Source organism: Hypomesus transpacificus, chromosome 9, assembly GCF_021917145.1.
Source record: "Hypomesus transpacificus isolate Combined female chromosome 9, fHypTra1, whole genome shotgun sequence".
In the NCBI taxonomy this organism is placed as follows: Eukaryota; Metazoa; Chordata; class Actinopteri; order Osmeriformes; family Osmeridae; genus Hypomesus; species Hypomesus transpacificus.
In genome coordinates this window covers 18,420,085-18,436,064 of record NC_061068.1, presented here as the reverse complement: position 1 = coordinate 18,436,064, position 15,980 = coordinate 18,420,085, and the positions used below count along the sequence as shown (strand labels likewise).

At 41.6% G+C, this 15,980-nt stretch overlaps 2 protein-coding genes across 3 annotated transcripts in view; one reads left to right on the top strand and one right to left on the bottom strand.

The window, feature by feature from the left end:
* Positions 1–15,980, bottom strand: part of plekha6 (pleckstrin homology domain containing, family A member 6) — a 206,347-nt gene that overhangs the window by 147,600 nt on the left and 42,767 nt on the right. The window lies entirely within an intron of this gene.
* LOC124470862 (zinc finger protein 862-like) lies at positions 10,053–12,823 on the top strand. 2 transcript variants are annotated; one of them, XM_047025033.1, is made up of 4 exons: positions 10,053–10,319; positions 11,266–11,672; positions 11,762–11,899; positions 12,108–12,823. In XM_047025033.1, exons 2-4 carry the CDS (start codon positions 11,624–11,626, stop codon positions 12,473–12,475), a joined length of 555 nt encoding a protein of 184 aa, XP_046880989.1. In that variant the 5' UTR covers positions 10,053–10,319; positions 11,266–11,623; the 3' UTR covers positions 12,476–12,823. The 2 variants fall into 2 exon arrangements, with proteins under 2 accessions (XP_046880989.1, XP_046880988.1); XM_047025032.1 differs by lacking the exon at positions 10,053–10,319 and having other exon boundaries at positions 11,062–11,672.

Below are 15,980 nucleotides of genomic sequence, written 5' to 3'. Positions count from 1 at the left end.
CCTGATAATGTAACTGAGAAGACTCAGTAAATAATTCCTCTTTCAAGTAATAAGCCCCTGTTCAAGTCAAATTAGCTGCACGGTCTGTAGAGATATTGGGACGAAGCTGCAATACAGTACATAGTAGAAAGTGTTTCATTCTGCAGAAATTGTGTAAATGTTTAATGTAACAAATACCGTTTATTATAACACCTCAATTGTTATCATTTGTATAATGAATTGAATTGAATTGATGTTTATTGGCCATGAAAGTTTGCACAGACACGGAATTTGATTTGGCAGGAGAGCCTACCTAGGCAGCCATCAAAGGCGCCCACCAGAAAGATTACAGCAAAGCATAACATGAGGAGAGAGGAGGAGAGAAAAAGGCAACCCCCATACAATGCTCCTAATATTACAGCTCATCTTCGTTGGTCAAAGGCACAATGTTTACCTGGACGTGACTTTTGTGCATGGAAAAGTGGAACATATATGTAGGCTAGTGTAGTGCCTCAAAAAGTAATGTCAGGCAATGAATGATCACTAGGTATAAAGAAAACGTTGACTTCCACTTGGTGGAAAAACAGTAAAAAATAAAATTGTATATGTGCACTGCTGTTCGTAGACGAGCTCCAGAGGTCGTTGCTGCGTTGCTAAATGATAGCAACTCACCAGGAGGATATTTCATCAACTCTCCACTCATTCTCCTCGGTACAATGAACTGTTTAATAAATGAATCATTTAATAAATGATATAAGAATCATTTATTTGGCTTTGACGGCTGGCTGCGGGCCATCATATACATTAGTGGTTCTTGCCACCTCTTCTTCATCCCGGTCAGTCGCCATAGTTCTAGTACTAGACTGAGGCTACTCTGCTCCATTAATCCCCAACGTGACGTCATCGTCGAATTGCGCTAATATGCTATTGCTAACACAAAAAATGACAACTGGTCTTAAACCCCATTTTGAGACACCATTTCGAGATTTCTTGTATAATATACATATCTTGAGTGCTTTATGTACCCATTTATCAGTGGTGGTTAACCTGCCATATGGCCTTTAAATAAAGAAACGAGTGGTGGCGCATCGTAACAGCATGGCAGCTATAGGGTTAGTGTGACATGCATTTCCTGAGTGATTTTGTCGTTCGTTTTGACACCCTCAATTTAACAGAAGTTATTAAGTGGTCATAGGCCATATAGCATTTCCCGTTTTGGGGAACTTATATTTTTGTGTTTTTTGAATAGTCAACGTCATAAACGTAGTAGTGGAAACTTTATTTTGTAATGTTTGGTGAGTTTCTGCACTATTCAGTTAGAATTCGCCATGTTACAGAGCCAGACAAGACTTTGCGGATGGCCCACACATTCTCACATCAAGTAAATCTTTATACATCACAGGGAGTCAGGTGGCTGAGCGGTGAGGGAGTCAGGCTAGTAATCTAAAGGTCGCCAGTTTGATTCCCGAGCACACCAAAATGACGTTGTGTCCTTGGGCAAGGCACTTCACCCTACTTGCCTCGGGGGAATGTCCCTGTACTTACTGTAAGTCGCTCTGGATAAGAGCGTCTGCTAAATGACTAAATGTAAAGCAGGGCTCTCAAGTGTCACGCATTGAGAGTGACAGTCACTCATTTCGGTCTTTAGTAATGCCCTCCCGCCACACATTGTATTTCTCACGCAGATTTTATTTTTTAATAATATATTTAATATGCCGCAGCACCCAACCAAAATTCCTCTGGCCGCCCCACTCTCACTATGGAACCGGCAGTCAAGCGCGTCTCCCCTGGAGTTCTTAGTCGAGCCTGCCACTTATCAGCCAATCAAAAAAAGAAAGGGTCTATTCAATAGCCAATCGGAAATAGGCACCATTGTATCTGGGTAAGATTTAATGCAACAACCAATGGAAAACAAGCATATCCTGTAATTTTTCGTGATTCTGTTACGTCTTCCGAACTTTTTGTTCACCTACAAAGCAAACCGCTGGAGCTCGAGCATCACTTTGAGCACAGTCATGATCTCCTGTTTTAATTTTACAACAAATTGACAACTTGACTGCTGTAAAAAAACCAAACAGATAATTAGCATCAGTTTTTCACAAGTCTCTTAACCAACAGTTTTACAGCCTGTTCACTGACAACACCTGCTCAGGACAAGTAGTTCATAGATGTAGCCGGTGTGTATCGGTGAAACTCACTCCTCAGGTAAGTAACAGGCCACCCGCATCAACAGATATTTAGCCTTTCGTTGGCGTAGTTGGTAGTGGCGGCGCTTGGGTATTTCAGAGGTGGCATGATCGAACCCAGTGCGGTACGTAAATAGGCCCGATGCCTCTGACTTTTAAAAGTGTGCGTGAAAACCAGCGTACGCAAGCTTTTTGTGCGTACGCAACGTTTATACATGAGGCCCCAGGTCCTTTCAAAAAGACCTTTCACAGCAGTACCTTCCAACTGCCAGTACTTTTGCATTTTTCTTCTCTTTTATGTAATTTTCTGCCTTCGTCCAGCTCCAGCCCCTTTCAAAAGTACCTTTCGGGCGCTTTGAAGCTTCAGCGAATTGAAACCTGAGTAAATGACTTTCTACTAAATTTTCAAATTCTTCTGAATTCTTTCTCTTTTTGCATTTTTCTTCTCTTTTGTGTAGTTTAATGCCTCCGTCCAGCTCCAGCCCCTTTCAAAAGTACCTTTCGGGCGCTTTGAAGCTTCAGCTAATAACTTTCTACAAAATGTTCACTATTTTCAGCTTTTTTAGCATGGTCAGCTATCCCCATCCAGGTTTTCAACATTCTCACTGCTGTTTCGCAGAAACAGCCGTTTCTAGTTATTATTAATTTTCCTCCCACTTTTTTTTGCTCGCTAACTAGTTTCACACCGCTTAAGCTAGAAACACCATTCAAACTGTATTTGATGAAGTCTGAACTGCTCTAGTGTGCTATGACTGATAATTCACTGATAACATTTCAAGTTTGTAAGATATTAAAGTTTAAAGTGCCAAAAAAATTAATGGGTTTCAATGGTTCCAAATTTTCTAGTCAAATTCCACTGTGACGTCATGCACTGACATCACCGCGTACATTTTTGACACTGTTTAACCCTTTCCTGTCTGAATATGCATAGTTTTTCAAAAATATTCCTAAACTGTTTATACCATTTTGAAGACAAGGAGTAGGGCTAAATATTTGTATGATTATGTTATGTTATGAGACGATTTCACAGAGCCATTCTGACAAAAATCTTCTCTGTCTGCATTACTTTTTTAGAAAACCTCATTTTTAACCACTTTCAATAGAAGAGAGAGGACAGGTCAGAGTGTATGAAATGTGCGTCATTTTGTAGTGGATTCAGAACAGCAGATAGATTTTAGATAGACTGTTTTGTTTAAAAGTTATGACCACTGAAGTGATGAGTGGAAACACAATTCTTCTCATAATAGAGCTAGCGTGATGGCTCTCCATAACTAAAAACGGTTAAACTTTTATCGACAATCGACCAAATTGGCCAAACAAGGTATGTACATTGAACGTAGTGTACATAATCCGCTCGCTCCACTTTGTGTAACAAATATGTTTTCTCAGTCCACCATACATTAGACTAGCTAATTTTCGAGCACTTTCGAGACAAGATACAGGCCATTTTAGAGTTGATATATGTATATATACACAAATTGTGTGGGCAATGTAGAACAGCAGACAGATTTGAAATATGATCTTTTGTTTTAAAGTTATGGCCATTCTAGTGACGAGTGCTTCCAACGCTAGCTACGACTCCCTTACAAAAAAGAAGTATACTTCGAGTTTATTTTGTAAGTATACTTAGTATAAAAAGTATACTATTATCATGTTACTTAAAGTATACTAGCAGTGTACTTATTTATATACTTTTTTTGTATTAAGTAAACTGAATTGGCCCACTTTTTACATTTACATTACATTTACAGGTCATTTAATTTAGGTCATTTTTTAGGTCATTTAGTACACTTTAAAGTACACTTGTAGTGTATTTCAAGGTTTACTTTTGAATACTGCAAAGTAGACTGTGTAGTGCACTTTCAGTTCATCAAGTATACTTCCTCAAGTACTTCAAAGTATACTTTGGAATACTCTAAAGTAGCCTGTGTAGTGCACTTTCAGTTCATCAAGTGTACTTCCTAAAGTTCTTCAAAGTATACTTTGGAATACTCTAAAGCAACCTGTGTAGTGCACTTTGAGTTCATGAAGTATACTTCCTAAAGAACTTCAAAGTATACTTTGCAATACTTTCAAGTGCACTTTCAATTAATGTAAGTACGTCAACAAGTAAACTTCTAAATGTAATTTTACTATTATTTACTGATGTATTAAAATGTTTATGGGCCCCTCAAACGCCTCAGATCTTGAGTCACTTGGCGAGAACGGGGCCCTCATAATAGTTTACTGCAGATTTGTAGCTCTTCACTGCAAACTCAGTAACGTTCCAAGAATCCAGCTGTACTTATCAAATGTAACAGTCATTTAACTCATGGTTACAATGGTAAACCAGCACAACAATGACAATTACCACGCAACAAAACTCTGCATTCTAAGCAGACACATTTAAAAAACGACATTCATGAAGTTACATTTGTATTTCGAACAAACGGCAAACTTATAAGCAAATTTTAACACTATTTACCGCCTTGCGGAGCTTTTCAACCACCTCGGCGGTGGCAGGGCCCCTGGGGTGGATGAGGTCCGCCCGGAGTTCCTTAAGGCTCTGGATGTTGTAGGGCTGTCTTGGTTGACACGACTCTGCAACATCGCGTGGACATCGGGGACAGTGCCTCTGGACTGGCAGACCGGGGTGGTGGTTCCCCTCTTCAAAAAGGGGGACCGGAGGGTGTGCTCCAACTTTAGGGGGATCACACTCCTCAGCCTCCCTGGGAAAGTCTATTCAGGGGTCCTGGAGAGGAGGGTCCGTCGGATTGTCGAACCTCGGATTCAGGAGGAGCAATGTGGTTTTCGTCCTGGCCGTGGAACAGTGGACCAGCTTTATACCCTCCGCGGAGTCCTGGAGGGTACATGGGAGTTCGCCCAACCAGTCTACACATGTTTTGTGGATTTGGAAAAGGCGTTCGACCGTGTCCCTCGGGGGCTCATGTGGGGGGTGCTCCGAGAGTACGGGGTACCGGATTTCCTGATCGGGGCTGTCCGGTCCCTGTACGACCGGTGCCAGAGTTTGGTCCGCATTGCCGGTAGTAAGTCGAACTTGTTTCCGGTGAGGGTTGGACTCCGCCAGGGCTGCCCTATGTCACCGATTCTGTTCATTACCTATATGGACAGAATTTCTAGGCGCAGCCAGGGTGTTGAGGGGGTCCGGTTTGGTGACCTCAGGATCGGGTCGCTGCTTTTTGCGGATGATGTGGTCCTGTTGGCTTCATCGGGCCGTGACCTTCAGCTCTCACTGGAGCGGTTCGCAACCGAATGTGAAGCGGCTGGGATGCGAATCAGCACCTCCAAATCTGAGGCCATGGTAATCGACCGGAAAAGGGTGGAGTGCCATCTCCGGGTCGGGGAGGAGATCCTGAACCAAGCGGAGGAGTTCAAGTATCTCGGGGTCTTGTTCACGAGTGAGGGAAGAATGGAGCGCGAGGTCGACAGGCGGATCGGTGCGGCGTCCGCAGTGATGCGGGCTCTGCATCGGTCCGTCGTGGTGAAGAAGGAGCTGAGTCGAAAGGCGAAGCTCTCTATTTACCAGTCGATCTACGTTCCTACCCTCACCTATGGTCACGAACTATGGGTAGTGACCGAAAGAACGAGATCGCGAATACAAGCGGCCGAAATGAGCTTTCTCCGTAGGGTGTCCGGGCTCTCCCTTAGAGATAGGGTGAGAAGCTCGGTCATCCGGGAGGGGCTCAGAGTAGAACCGCTGCTCCTCCGCGTCGAGAGGAGCCAGCTGAGGTGGCTCGGGCATCTGATTAGGATGCCTCCTGGACGCCTCCCTGGTGAGGTGTTCCGGGCACGTCCCACTGGGAAGAGGCCCCGGGGAAGACCCAGGACACGCTGGAGGGACTATGTCTCTCAGCTGGCCTGGGAACGCCTTGGGGTCCCCCAGGAAGAGCTGGCGGAAGTGGCCGGGGGGAGGGAAGTCTGGGCCTCCCTGCTTAGGTCGCTGCCCCCGCGACCCGATCCCCGGACAAGCGGCAGATGACGACGACGATGACGACGACCGCCTTGCATCATGGGAATTGACTAGCCAATGAGCCACACTATCTTCATTATTTCACGTCGTTATTTCGTTCTTCAGTCAGTTTGACAGTATAACCTTCAAATTCAAGTAGCTTTTTGTTTTTTTTTCCATTAATACTCCAATTGCTAACTAGAGAGGGTACAATTTCTGAAGGGGCTCATTTTCCCAATAATGACCGGCGTACTATGCATTATCCCGCTTGATACACGGCTACTTGCCAACAAAAATAACTTAACACAGTGTTTCTTTTTACAATGTATTTGTTACCATTCGTATTGTTGATCAGCAGAGAAATAGTTCGCCAAACACGTTGAACTTCATTGACTTTGAACATTCTTTAGGCTTCAAATCAGCTGACGTCCCTAAGCAACAGAGTACGCTGGGGTTGAAAAGTTACCGGACTACTTGCGGAGTGCTACGAAAGACGTGAATCCGAGGAAAAAGGCCACTTCCCTTGACAGCAGTCAAATGTGCATTGCAACGGTCAAATATGAGAAAATTGTTCACGGCAGCACGTTGGGAAGCCCCATTCAAGAGAATGGAGCATTCTACAGCATTAAAGAACAGCCGTGTAATAAGACATAATAAAGTTTAGCCATAGCTGTGGCATTGAAGACAGTACTGTTGCCATGGGCGTCAACAGCATTTTGAGAGTGGGGGGGACACATTATGCGGGGGGGTCTGGGGGTTTCTCCCCTAGAATTTTTTGAGATGTAGATGCAATTTCCCGCATTCTGGTGCATTTACCAGAACAATTTACAATCTAGGTGTTATACATATACTGAGGGGCTGGACATTAAAATATTTTGAAAACTAAACTTCCCAATAAGCAATGGGACATCTTCAACTACCAGTCACCTTTCAGCACTCACCTCAGCAACAGAGCTGTCTCCACTGACCCTGCATGCTGCCCCTGCCTCTGACTCACTCTCAATCTCTACCACCTATATCAGGAGACATGGAGATGCATTGAGCATTCTTTCATATTGATAATAATAAGCTTAATGTAGATTTTTCATATGAAGATTTCTGAGATGTAAATCGTGTTATCAGCATATAAAATTCAGAATTGGTATAGGTTTAGTAGCCTAATAATTATGTAGGCTACATTTAAAAAAAAACATCTCCCTAAAGCATGACTGGACATTTCAGAAATGATCAAATTTGTGTTCAAACCTGTAGTCTTTTCCACTGATCACATCCTTAGGATGTAAGCTTTCAGAAAATACATGGTTTAGGTGGTTGAATCAGTGTCCCTAAATGGCACAGCCCAAAAAAGTATCAGCCATATAGCCTACTCCATTTACCAATACCGAATTTATTATGCATGGGCAGCATACTAATATGGAGAGATGGACGTGTCTCTTGTCTCATTAGATAACATCCTACAGGCAGGGTTCTAAATTAACACCCGCCAACCCGCCAAAAATGCGGGTTAAAATTCATTGTCGGGTGTTAATAAAAACTCACTAGCCAGTTTGGCCGGTCATGAGGCATTACATGAATGATACATAAGGCTCTGTTCTCGACATTTATCCCCTGGCAGTACTTCCTACGTTTCCCATGAACACTGTGCCGTAATGCTGCGTGACAACGTTTTATTGGCTGCGCTCAGTCTGGAGTTTGGGTTTGAAACCAACGCGAGAAACCATGGAAACGAACGGAGCGTCCACCAGAAAACATAGGAGTTAATAAGAGCTAGTGCTAACTAGAGTAGTAGAGGAAAGTAAATAAGTTAAATAAATGCAGCGGTGGTTAGAACAAACTTCTGGGGGCGAGAAGAGGAAAGAGGCAGGGGATGAGGATATTGAAAGCACTAGCTCTAGAGAAACGAAGAAAATACAATTTAATGCCAAATGGCTGACGGGTCGGGAATGGCTTGTGTTTGACAATGAACATTTTGTCATGTTTTGTAAGGATTGCCGCATGTACGCTAAAGAAAAAAACAAATCGAACAATTTCGCGGTGGGAACAAATAATTTTAAAGTTGAGGCAGTAAAGGTAGGGAGGACAGACGTTCTGCTCTCAATGTAATCACAACGGAGAGTTCCAAGCGTCAACAAATGCCAAACTGAACTTATTGCTCATTTAACATTGTGATAAAAAACACAATTGTGATATTTAATGTACAGTACGATGTACGCTGATATTATCAGTACATTTACTTTCGAAAACAGTAGTCAATTTTCGTTTGATGACTGAGTCGTTAGCGTAATTAGCCTCTGTTTAACGACATATACGATAGCGGTCTGTGATACATCCGTTTTCAATCGTTAAAATAATAAACATGCCTCACATATCGATGAACCTTTTATGATTTATTATGACATTATATTACTAGTAAACAATTCATGGGTACAATTGTCCTTATATACCTGTAGTTTTAAACCAGTGTAGCTCACTGTAATGCTGTACGCGACGCGGTTTAGAAAAACTTAAAAAAAGTAATTCTACTGCTGTTTAGGAAGCCAAACGGCGACAGTAAAATCTCGGCACTCCACTTACAAAAATCAAAATTCCCAGATGAGTTTTTCAATTGGTGAATCAACCTGTCACTCAAATTAGAGCCAATCCCTGTGTGAATACCATCCCGTATGTGGCACAGAGGTTTTCCCATTTTAAGAGGTCTGTAAATGGCTGAGAGCACTTTGAGCCATTGCCTACTAACCTGAACTTCAATGCCACAGCCTCAATTTGATGTCATTGTGTTCATGAAGGTCTCCTCTACAGGACTGTGAAAACCGCGAACATTTCCCAGCTGGGGGATTTTTTATAATCGAGCTTATGTCCTAGGAGTGCCCCTGTTTAAGAGCTACATTTTGAGTGCTAACAAACTCCCCATCGCTCTACCCAGCCAGTTAGCTTGCCACGAGCATTCCTCTCCCTGCTTCACTAACAAAATATGGACAGATGTGCCTTGTTTTCGCTCATTTAATCCGATCGCCCTTAAAATCGGTTAACATATAGTGGAAACGTACATCTACGAATCTGTGGTCTCAAATATACATAAAGATGAAAAATTTTTAATTCCAGCGCGTTCAAACAGTCCCCTCAGTAAAGGTTGGCTAGCAACTTACAGCAGCAGCCTGGCCCAGACAGGTGGGGGGAGGGGCGCAAAGGGCACACTTAATAGTTGTATTTTGTTCCAACTTATTTTTTAGACAACTCATTCATTTGTAGCAGATAAACATCTAAAAACATTCGAGCTAGTAGGCCCGAAAACTAGGATTGATCCAATGCCTGTGTGAATACCGTCCCGAATGTGGCACTGGCGTTTTAACAGTTTAAGACGTCTGTAATTAGCCGAGTGGTCTTTACACCCTTGGCTACTAACCTGAACTTTAATGCCACAACCTTAACTTGATGTCAATCTGTTCAGAAAAATGTCCTCTACAGGACTGTGAAACCGCTAAAATTTTCCAGTTGGGACATTTGAGTTATTTGAGTTTAAATCCGATGAGTGCCTGCAACCATTCACTGCAACTCTTCATGGAACTCGACTCAGAATCTGAGCTTCAGGGACGCTTGACAAAAAAAGACAACATTTGGCGTGTCAAGCATTTTAGAATTGTTAATGTGATGTGTTCCCTTCGTATTTAAGACAAAATACTTCACAAGCAAGAGGTTTGTTAATGTAACTGTATACATATCTCACTCATATTGGCTAATCAGCTAACATGTTAAAGTAGTTTACATCCAAAGTCGCTGTTGTAAAACTAGCCTCTTTTTCACAAACTGCTGATTAACGGAAGTAGCTTCGAGGTAAAATTCAAAACCTTTAAAAACGTCTACATTTAGCAAATATTGTTGATATTATTGTGCACACGTATTTTAATATCGTAAATATGTCATTTAATTCCATAATTTCACCAGGAATAACTAATAAAAACGTATTTCAGGAAAAACGCTCAAACGGGTTTGTCCTCCCTAGTAAAGGACCATGAGAGTGCCCGAGGTCATCAGGAGAGCCTAAGGATTAAAACTGCCAAGACAGGTTGTGTTGAAGAGAGCCTTGCTGGGAAAAGCCTCGCTTTATTGAAGACTTCTGAGTTGGAGAAGATGCAGCTACTTTTTCGAAATGCCCACGCCATCGGAAAAAAGGGCAGGCCTTTCACAGACTTTGCATGGATGTGTGAGTAAGTGAATTAACGTTACTACTTCCATAGTCCCAGATGAAACTTTACGTTTGGGGGTAAAAAAAAAAGATCTCACTGAAATGTACTGTGTTGTATGCGCGTGGAATTTACACTAAAATTAATTTCAGAGTGGACAGGAAGAAAGGCTTGAAGATAGGAGAGACATATACAAATGACTTCCAGGCAGAAGAGTTCATATACTACATAGCAGAGGATGAGAGAAGAAAGATGAGGGCAAGACTATCAGATGGCAAGTTCATTTCGGTCATGTCAGATGGATCCCTGGACAGTGCAGTGATGGAAGAAGAAATGGTCTACGTCAGGAGTGCCAGTGAGGGGAAGGTCAAAGTTGATTTTGTCGGGGTAAAAGCTGTCTCAAAGCCAGATGCTACAAATATAGCTGAAGCAGTATGCTGTATAATGGAAAGTGGAGTCAGCACTGATTGGAAGAACAAGCTAGTGGCGATCACCACAGATGGAGCATCTGTAATGACAGGTGTAAACAATGGTGTGGTTACAAAACTGCGTGCAGACAGACCAAATGTGCTTGGGATCCACTGCATGGCCCACAAGCTAGAGCTTGCCTTTTCAGACGGAATAAGGAAAAATTTGATGGTCAGGAAAGTTGAGGACCTGTTGAGTGGACTCTACACCTTATAAGAGTGGAGTGAACAGGGCCAGCCTAAAGCAACACTGCAGTGAGCTCCACATGAAGGCGTTAATGCCAACCAGAGTAGGTGGAACCCAGTGGCTACCACATCTCTTCAAAGCACTTGACAATTTTCTCAGGGGATATGCTGGCATTGTACGCCACTTAGAGGAGAAGGTATGTTAATTTATAGCCTACTAAAACCAGCAGGGTAGATGGATTATTTAATGTTTGCTTTCTTTTTCTCTTCATCAGTTTTAAATGCTGTCTGATATAATTCAGTTGTTTTGTTTGTAGTCCCAGGAGGCAATGAACATCAATGCTGTTCTGAGGGCAAAAGCCAAGGGGTTCCTCAAAATAGGCAAGGCTGGTGGAGTTCTCAGATTTTGCTGCCTTCTCCATGACACCATCTATCAACTGAGCAGCCTCTCCAAGTCACTGCAGAGGTCAGTGTCACACAACTGTGCAGTGTCTGCACAACTGTAGACCTGGGCCTAAACTGAGAGCAGTGCTGGACACAGACACCTATGAGGGAGTCCTCCTGAACCCTACTGATGCCGACCAACATGACAAGGCAAAGAATGAGCTAATCGATTCTCTGTGCCGGTGCATCACTGCTAGATTTAGTGATGTGAACAGTGGTGTCCTGCAGGCTATGCGGCTGACCAGTTTCCAGTGCTGGCCAGAGGCAGACACAAGTTCAGGTTGGCAATTTAAATGTAATGAACAAATCTTTACGCATTTTATGTTTTAAGACAACTGCTTAACCTTTTAGTGTTTTCCCTTTTTTCAGAATTTGGTGATGAAGAGGTAAACAAACTCATTAGTCACTTCCAACCTATTTTACTGTCTGCTGGAGTGGATGTGGAGTTGATCCCTGATCAATGGACAATTCTCAAGACTGAACTGTACACAGCAGGATTCAGCCAAGGTACTTGGAGAATGAAGTCTGGGAAAAAAAAATCTCATACTGATATAGCTTATCAACAGCATTTTGTTTATCAAGAATCAGAGTAAATGTCATTTGTTAAAGGAAAAATCCAAATTTGATTCCATCTTTTAATAACTTAAGACGCATTTGAAAATGTACAATGGTTTGCCAGTGCATAATGCATATTGTCTGTCTCACCCTGCTACAGGAACCTTTGAGAAGACCTGGCCTACTGTAAACAGAATGCTGCGCCATCGGTGTCTGGAACTCCTTGATCTTTTTGATGCTCTCCTCACCATCCCTGCAACTACAGCTGACTGTGAAAGAGGGTTCAGTGTAATGAAGCAGGTAAAGAGTGACTGGCGCTCACGCCTAAAAGGTGAGACCCTCTCTGACCTCCTTAAAACCCAGTTGTGCTCACCTGACATCAAAGACTTTGATCCAACCAAAGCCATTGACATCTGGCATGCTGACAGTTTGCGCTCACGCAGGCCTGACTTTCTGCGTAAACATGAAACAAAAGCAACAGAGAGTGGCTCAGGTTCTGATAGCACCTCTGAAGAAGAAGAGCTCTGAAGATTCAAATGATAGATAGATCCCCAATGTTTGCACTTTCTGTGTATATTTAGTTGTATAACACTTTTGATGCTTTTCCTTCTTTTTGTTTGTTTGTTTTTACCTGCTAGTGACTACCCATTTCAGTACAAGCTCAAAATAACATTGAACCATCCACACAGGAAATGCAGGATTGTTGCATCCTGCATGTTGTATGATGACATTAACGTGATCACTTTCAGGAGATTGATTCCATGGATCATCAGTGGTAAACAGGACACGTCATAGAAATGATTGTTGTGATGGAATGTCAGCAGAAACGGCTGAGACGTTTGTTGGGACAAGCTAATGATTGTTGCCTAACTATGGAAGCAAATCGTGACCAAAATTCAAATGAAAATGCATTTCCAGAAATGCATTTTCATTTTAAGAATGTGGCTGCATTATTTGACTCATAAATCAAATTAGTATTCAATCATCCTATTTGCATTTTCATTTTCTTCTTTAAGACTGCTCATTCTTTCCCTTAATTAAAATGAAAACGAAAAAGACATTTGAAATTTAATTTTCAAAATATGCCCCAGCAAATAGATACCAAAATTCAATTTGAAATGTAAAATTTGAAAATGAAAATGCATTTCCAGAAATGCATTTTCATTTTAAGAACGTGGCTGCAAAATCGTGACCACAATTCAAATTCAAATGCATTTCCAGAATTGCATTTTCATTTTCAAGAACGTGGCTGCAAAATCGTGACCACAATTCAAATTCAAATGCATTTCCAGAAATGCATTTTCATTTTAAGAACGTGGCTGCAAAATCGTGACCACAATTCAAATTCAAATGTATTTCCAGAAATGCATTTTCATTTTAAGAATGTGGCTGCATTATTTGACTCATAAATCAAATTAGTACTGATTAGTACTGAGCGGACATTGCATTTTCATTTTCATGTTCTGCCCGCAAAGAACTGCCCATAATTCGAAAACGAAAATGCATTCTGAGCGGCGCAGTAGAGTGACGTCAGTAGCCGCTCTTCTTCAGCTCCCTGCTGACCGAGCTACCCATCTTGTTCGGTAGGGGGCGGTGTGCACATACGCATTGCATTACATGACAAATGTGCCGGGAAATTGATTGAATTGCCGGGTCTTTAGAGGACGCATCACAGATCATGGCGCTCCCTCAAATTGTGCAGACACTGATAGAATTAGCTGAGCTGGTAGAAACTAATAATATATCTGAGTCTGATGCCCGTGACCGAGTAGAACAAGTCACAGAGAGCTTGGCTGCATACTCTGCCGTCACAGACGTACACATTAATGAGGTTGCCATAGTAAACCTCTCTTCAGTCCTGGAACGGCTGGATGCTGTGGAGCCTCAAATGGGACGGGGACGACCAACCATCCACATCCCGTTCGAGTCCATCGAAAACTATTTATTAAATGGTTTAAAAATAAAGGACATAGCGGAGCTGTTGTCGGCCACCAGACCATCCGTCGGAGGATCCAAAGCAACGGATTTATGGAGCTAGAAAGCTGACAAAAGTATCTGAATTTGAATATGAAAGATCTGAAATATTTGTGTGTCGAATTTCATAAAACTGAAATATATTGCTGTTGAATATATAATATCTGAATTATTTGTATGCCAAATTTAATACAACTGAATTATTTTGATCCAAAAATAAAACATTCTAAAATTCAGATTGCAGGAATTCAGATTCTTGAAATTCAGATTGCGGAAATTCAAATTCAGATTGCGGAAATTCAGATTTTGTCTGAACCAGGCCAAAGGTGAAACAGCTTGCTTTCACAGGAAAAAGTAGACCATTTAATAAATAGTTTTCGATGGACTCGAACGGGATGTGGATGGTTGGCGTCCCCGTCCCATTTGAGGCTCCACCACAGCATCCAGCCGTTCCAGGACTGAAGAGAGGTTTACTATGGCAACCTCATTAATGTGTACGTCTGTGACGGCAGAGTATGCAGCCAAGCTCTCTGTGACTTGTTCTACTCGGTCACGGGCATCAGACTCAGATATATTATTAGTTTCTACCAGCTCAGCTAATTCTATCAGTGTCTGCACAATTTGAGGGAGCGCCATGATCTGTGATGCGTCCTCTAAAGACCCGGCAATTCAATCAATTTCCCGGCACATTTGTCATGTAATGCAATGCGTATGTGCACACCGCCCCCTACCGAACAAGATGGGTAGCTCGGTCAGCAGGGAGCTGAAGAAGAGCGGCTACTGACGTCACTCTACTGCGCCGCTCAGAATGCATTTTCGTTTTCGAATTATGGGCAGTTCTTTGCGGGCAGAACATGAAAATGAAAATGCAATGTCCGCTCAGTACTAATCAGTACTAATTTGATTTATGAGTCAAATAATGCAGCCACATTCTTAAAATGAAAATGCATTTCTGGAAATACATTTGAATTTGAATTGTGGTCACGATTTTGCAGCCACGTTCTTAAAATGAAAATGCATTTCTGGAAATGCATTTGAATTTGAATTGTGGTCACGATTTTGCAGCCACGTTCTTGAAAATGAAAATGCAATTCTGGAAATGCATTTGAATTTGAATTGTGGTCACGATTTTGCAGCCACGTTCTTAAAATGAAAATGCATTTCTGGAAATGCATTTTAATTTTCAAATTTTACATTTCAAATTGAATTTTGGTATCTATTTGCTGGGGCATATTTTGAAAATTAAATTTCAAATGTCTTTTTCGTTTTCATTTTAATTAAGGGAAAGAATGAGCAGTCTTAAAGAAGAAAATGAAAATGCAAATAGGATGATTGAATACTAATTTGATTTATGAGTCAAATAATGCAGCCACATTCTTAAAATGAAAATGCATTTCTGGAAATGCATTTTCATTTGAATTTTGGTCACGATTTGCTTCCATACCTAACTGGCATATTGTTGTTATTAGCCATTTACAATAAATCGTGTCCTTACTTAGTCACGTGTTGGTGATTTCACATACCCTTGCATCATACTTCTGTGCTTCATTTTACTTCATTTTCTGTGTTTTTCATGCCAACAATGTTAATAAAATGATTAAATGCATTCAGTGAAACTCATAATTGTTCTTATTTTCACCGGAAAGAATTTGGCTAGTGGAAATTCTGTTTGCCTGGTAACTTTAGAAAGTTACCAGCCAAATTGGCTGGTGATCAAAAAAGTTAATTTAGAACCCTGCCTACAGGGTATAAGCTTTCAGAGGATATATGGTTTTAATGGTTGAATCAGTTTTGCCTTCATGTTACAGACTAACATGTAGCGATACAATTCTGCGAATTGCCAAAATTACAAGTTGAGCAACCATATTTAAATTGGAAGACAATGTTAGACAAACTAGACAAACTAGCATGTTAGCTAAGGTTAACTCCAGATTAGCTCACGGTTGTTATGGCAATACAAAAAACACCAGCAATTTATTTTGTAGCTACTTGGAAAAAACATCCTTGTCATCTCTTTCTGCCTGAAACAGACGCCTAGATCTGAACACGGCCAAAAACA

Coding starts and splice junctions, on each gene's coding strand:
- LOC124470862 (XM_047025033.1), top strand. CDS start 11,624: ATGCGGCTGACCAGTTTCCAGTGCTGGCCAGAGGCAGACACAAGTTCA. Junction 11,673..11,761: donor AGAGGCAGACACAAGTTCAG/GTTGGCAATTTA, acceptor CCCTTTTTTCAG/AATTTGGTGATGAAGAGGTA. Junction 11,900..12,107: donor CACAGCAGGATTCAGCCAAG/GTACTTGGAGAA, acceptor ACCCTGCTACAG/GAACCTTTGAGAAGACCTGG.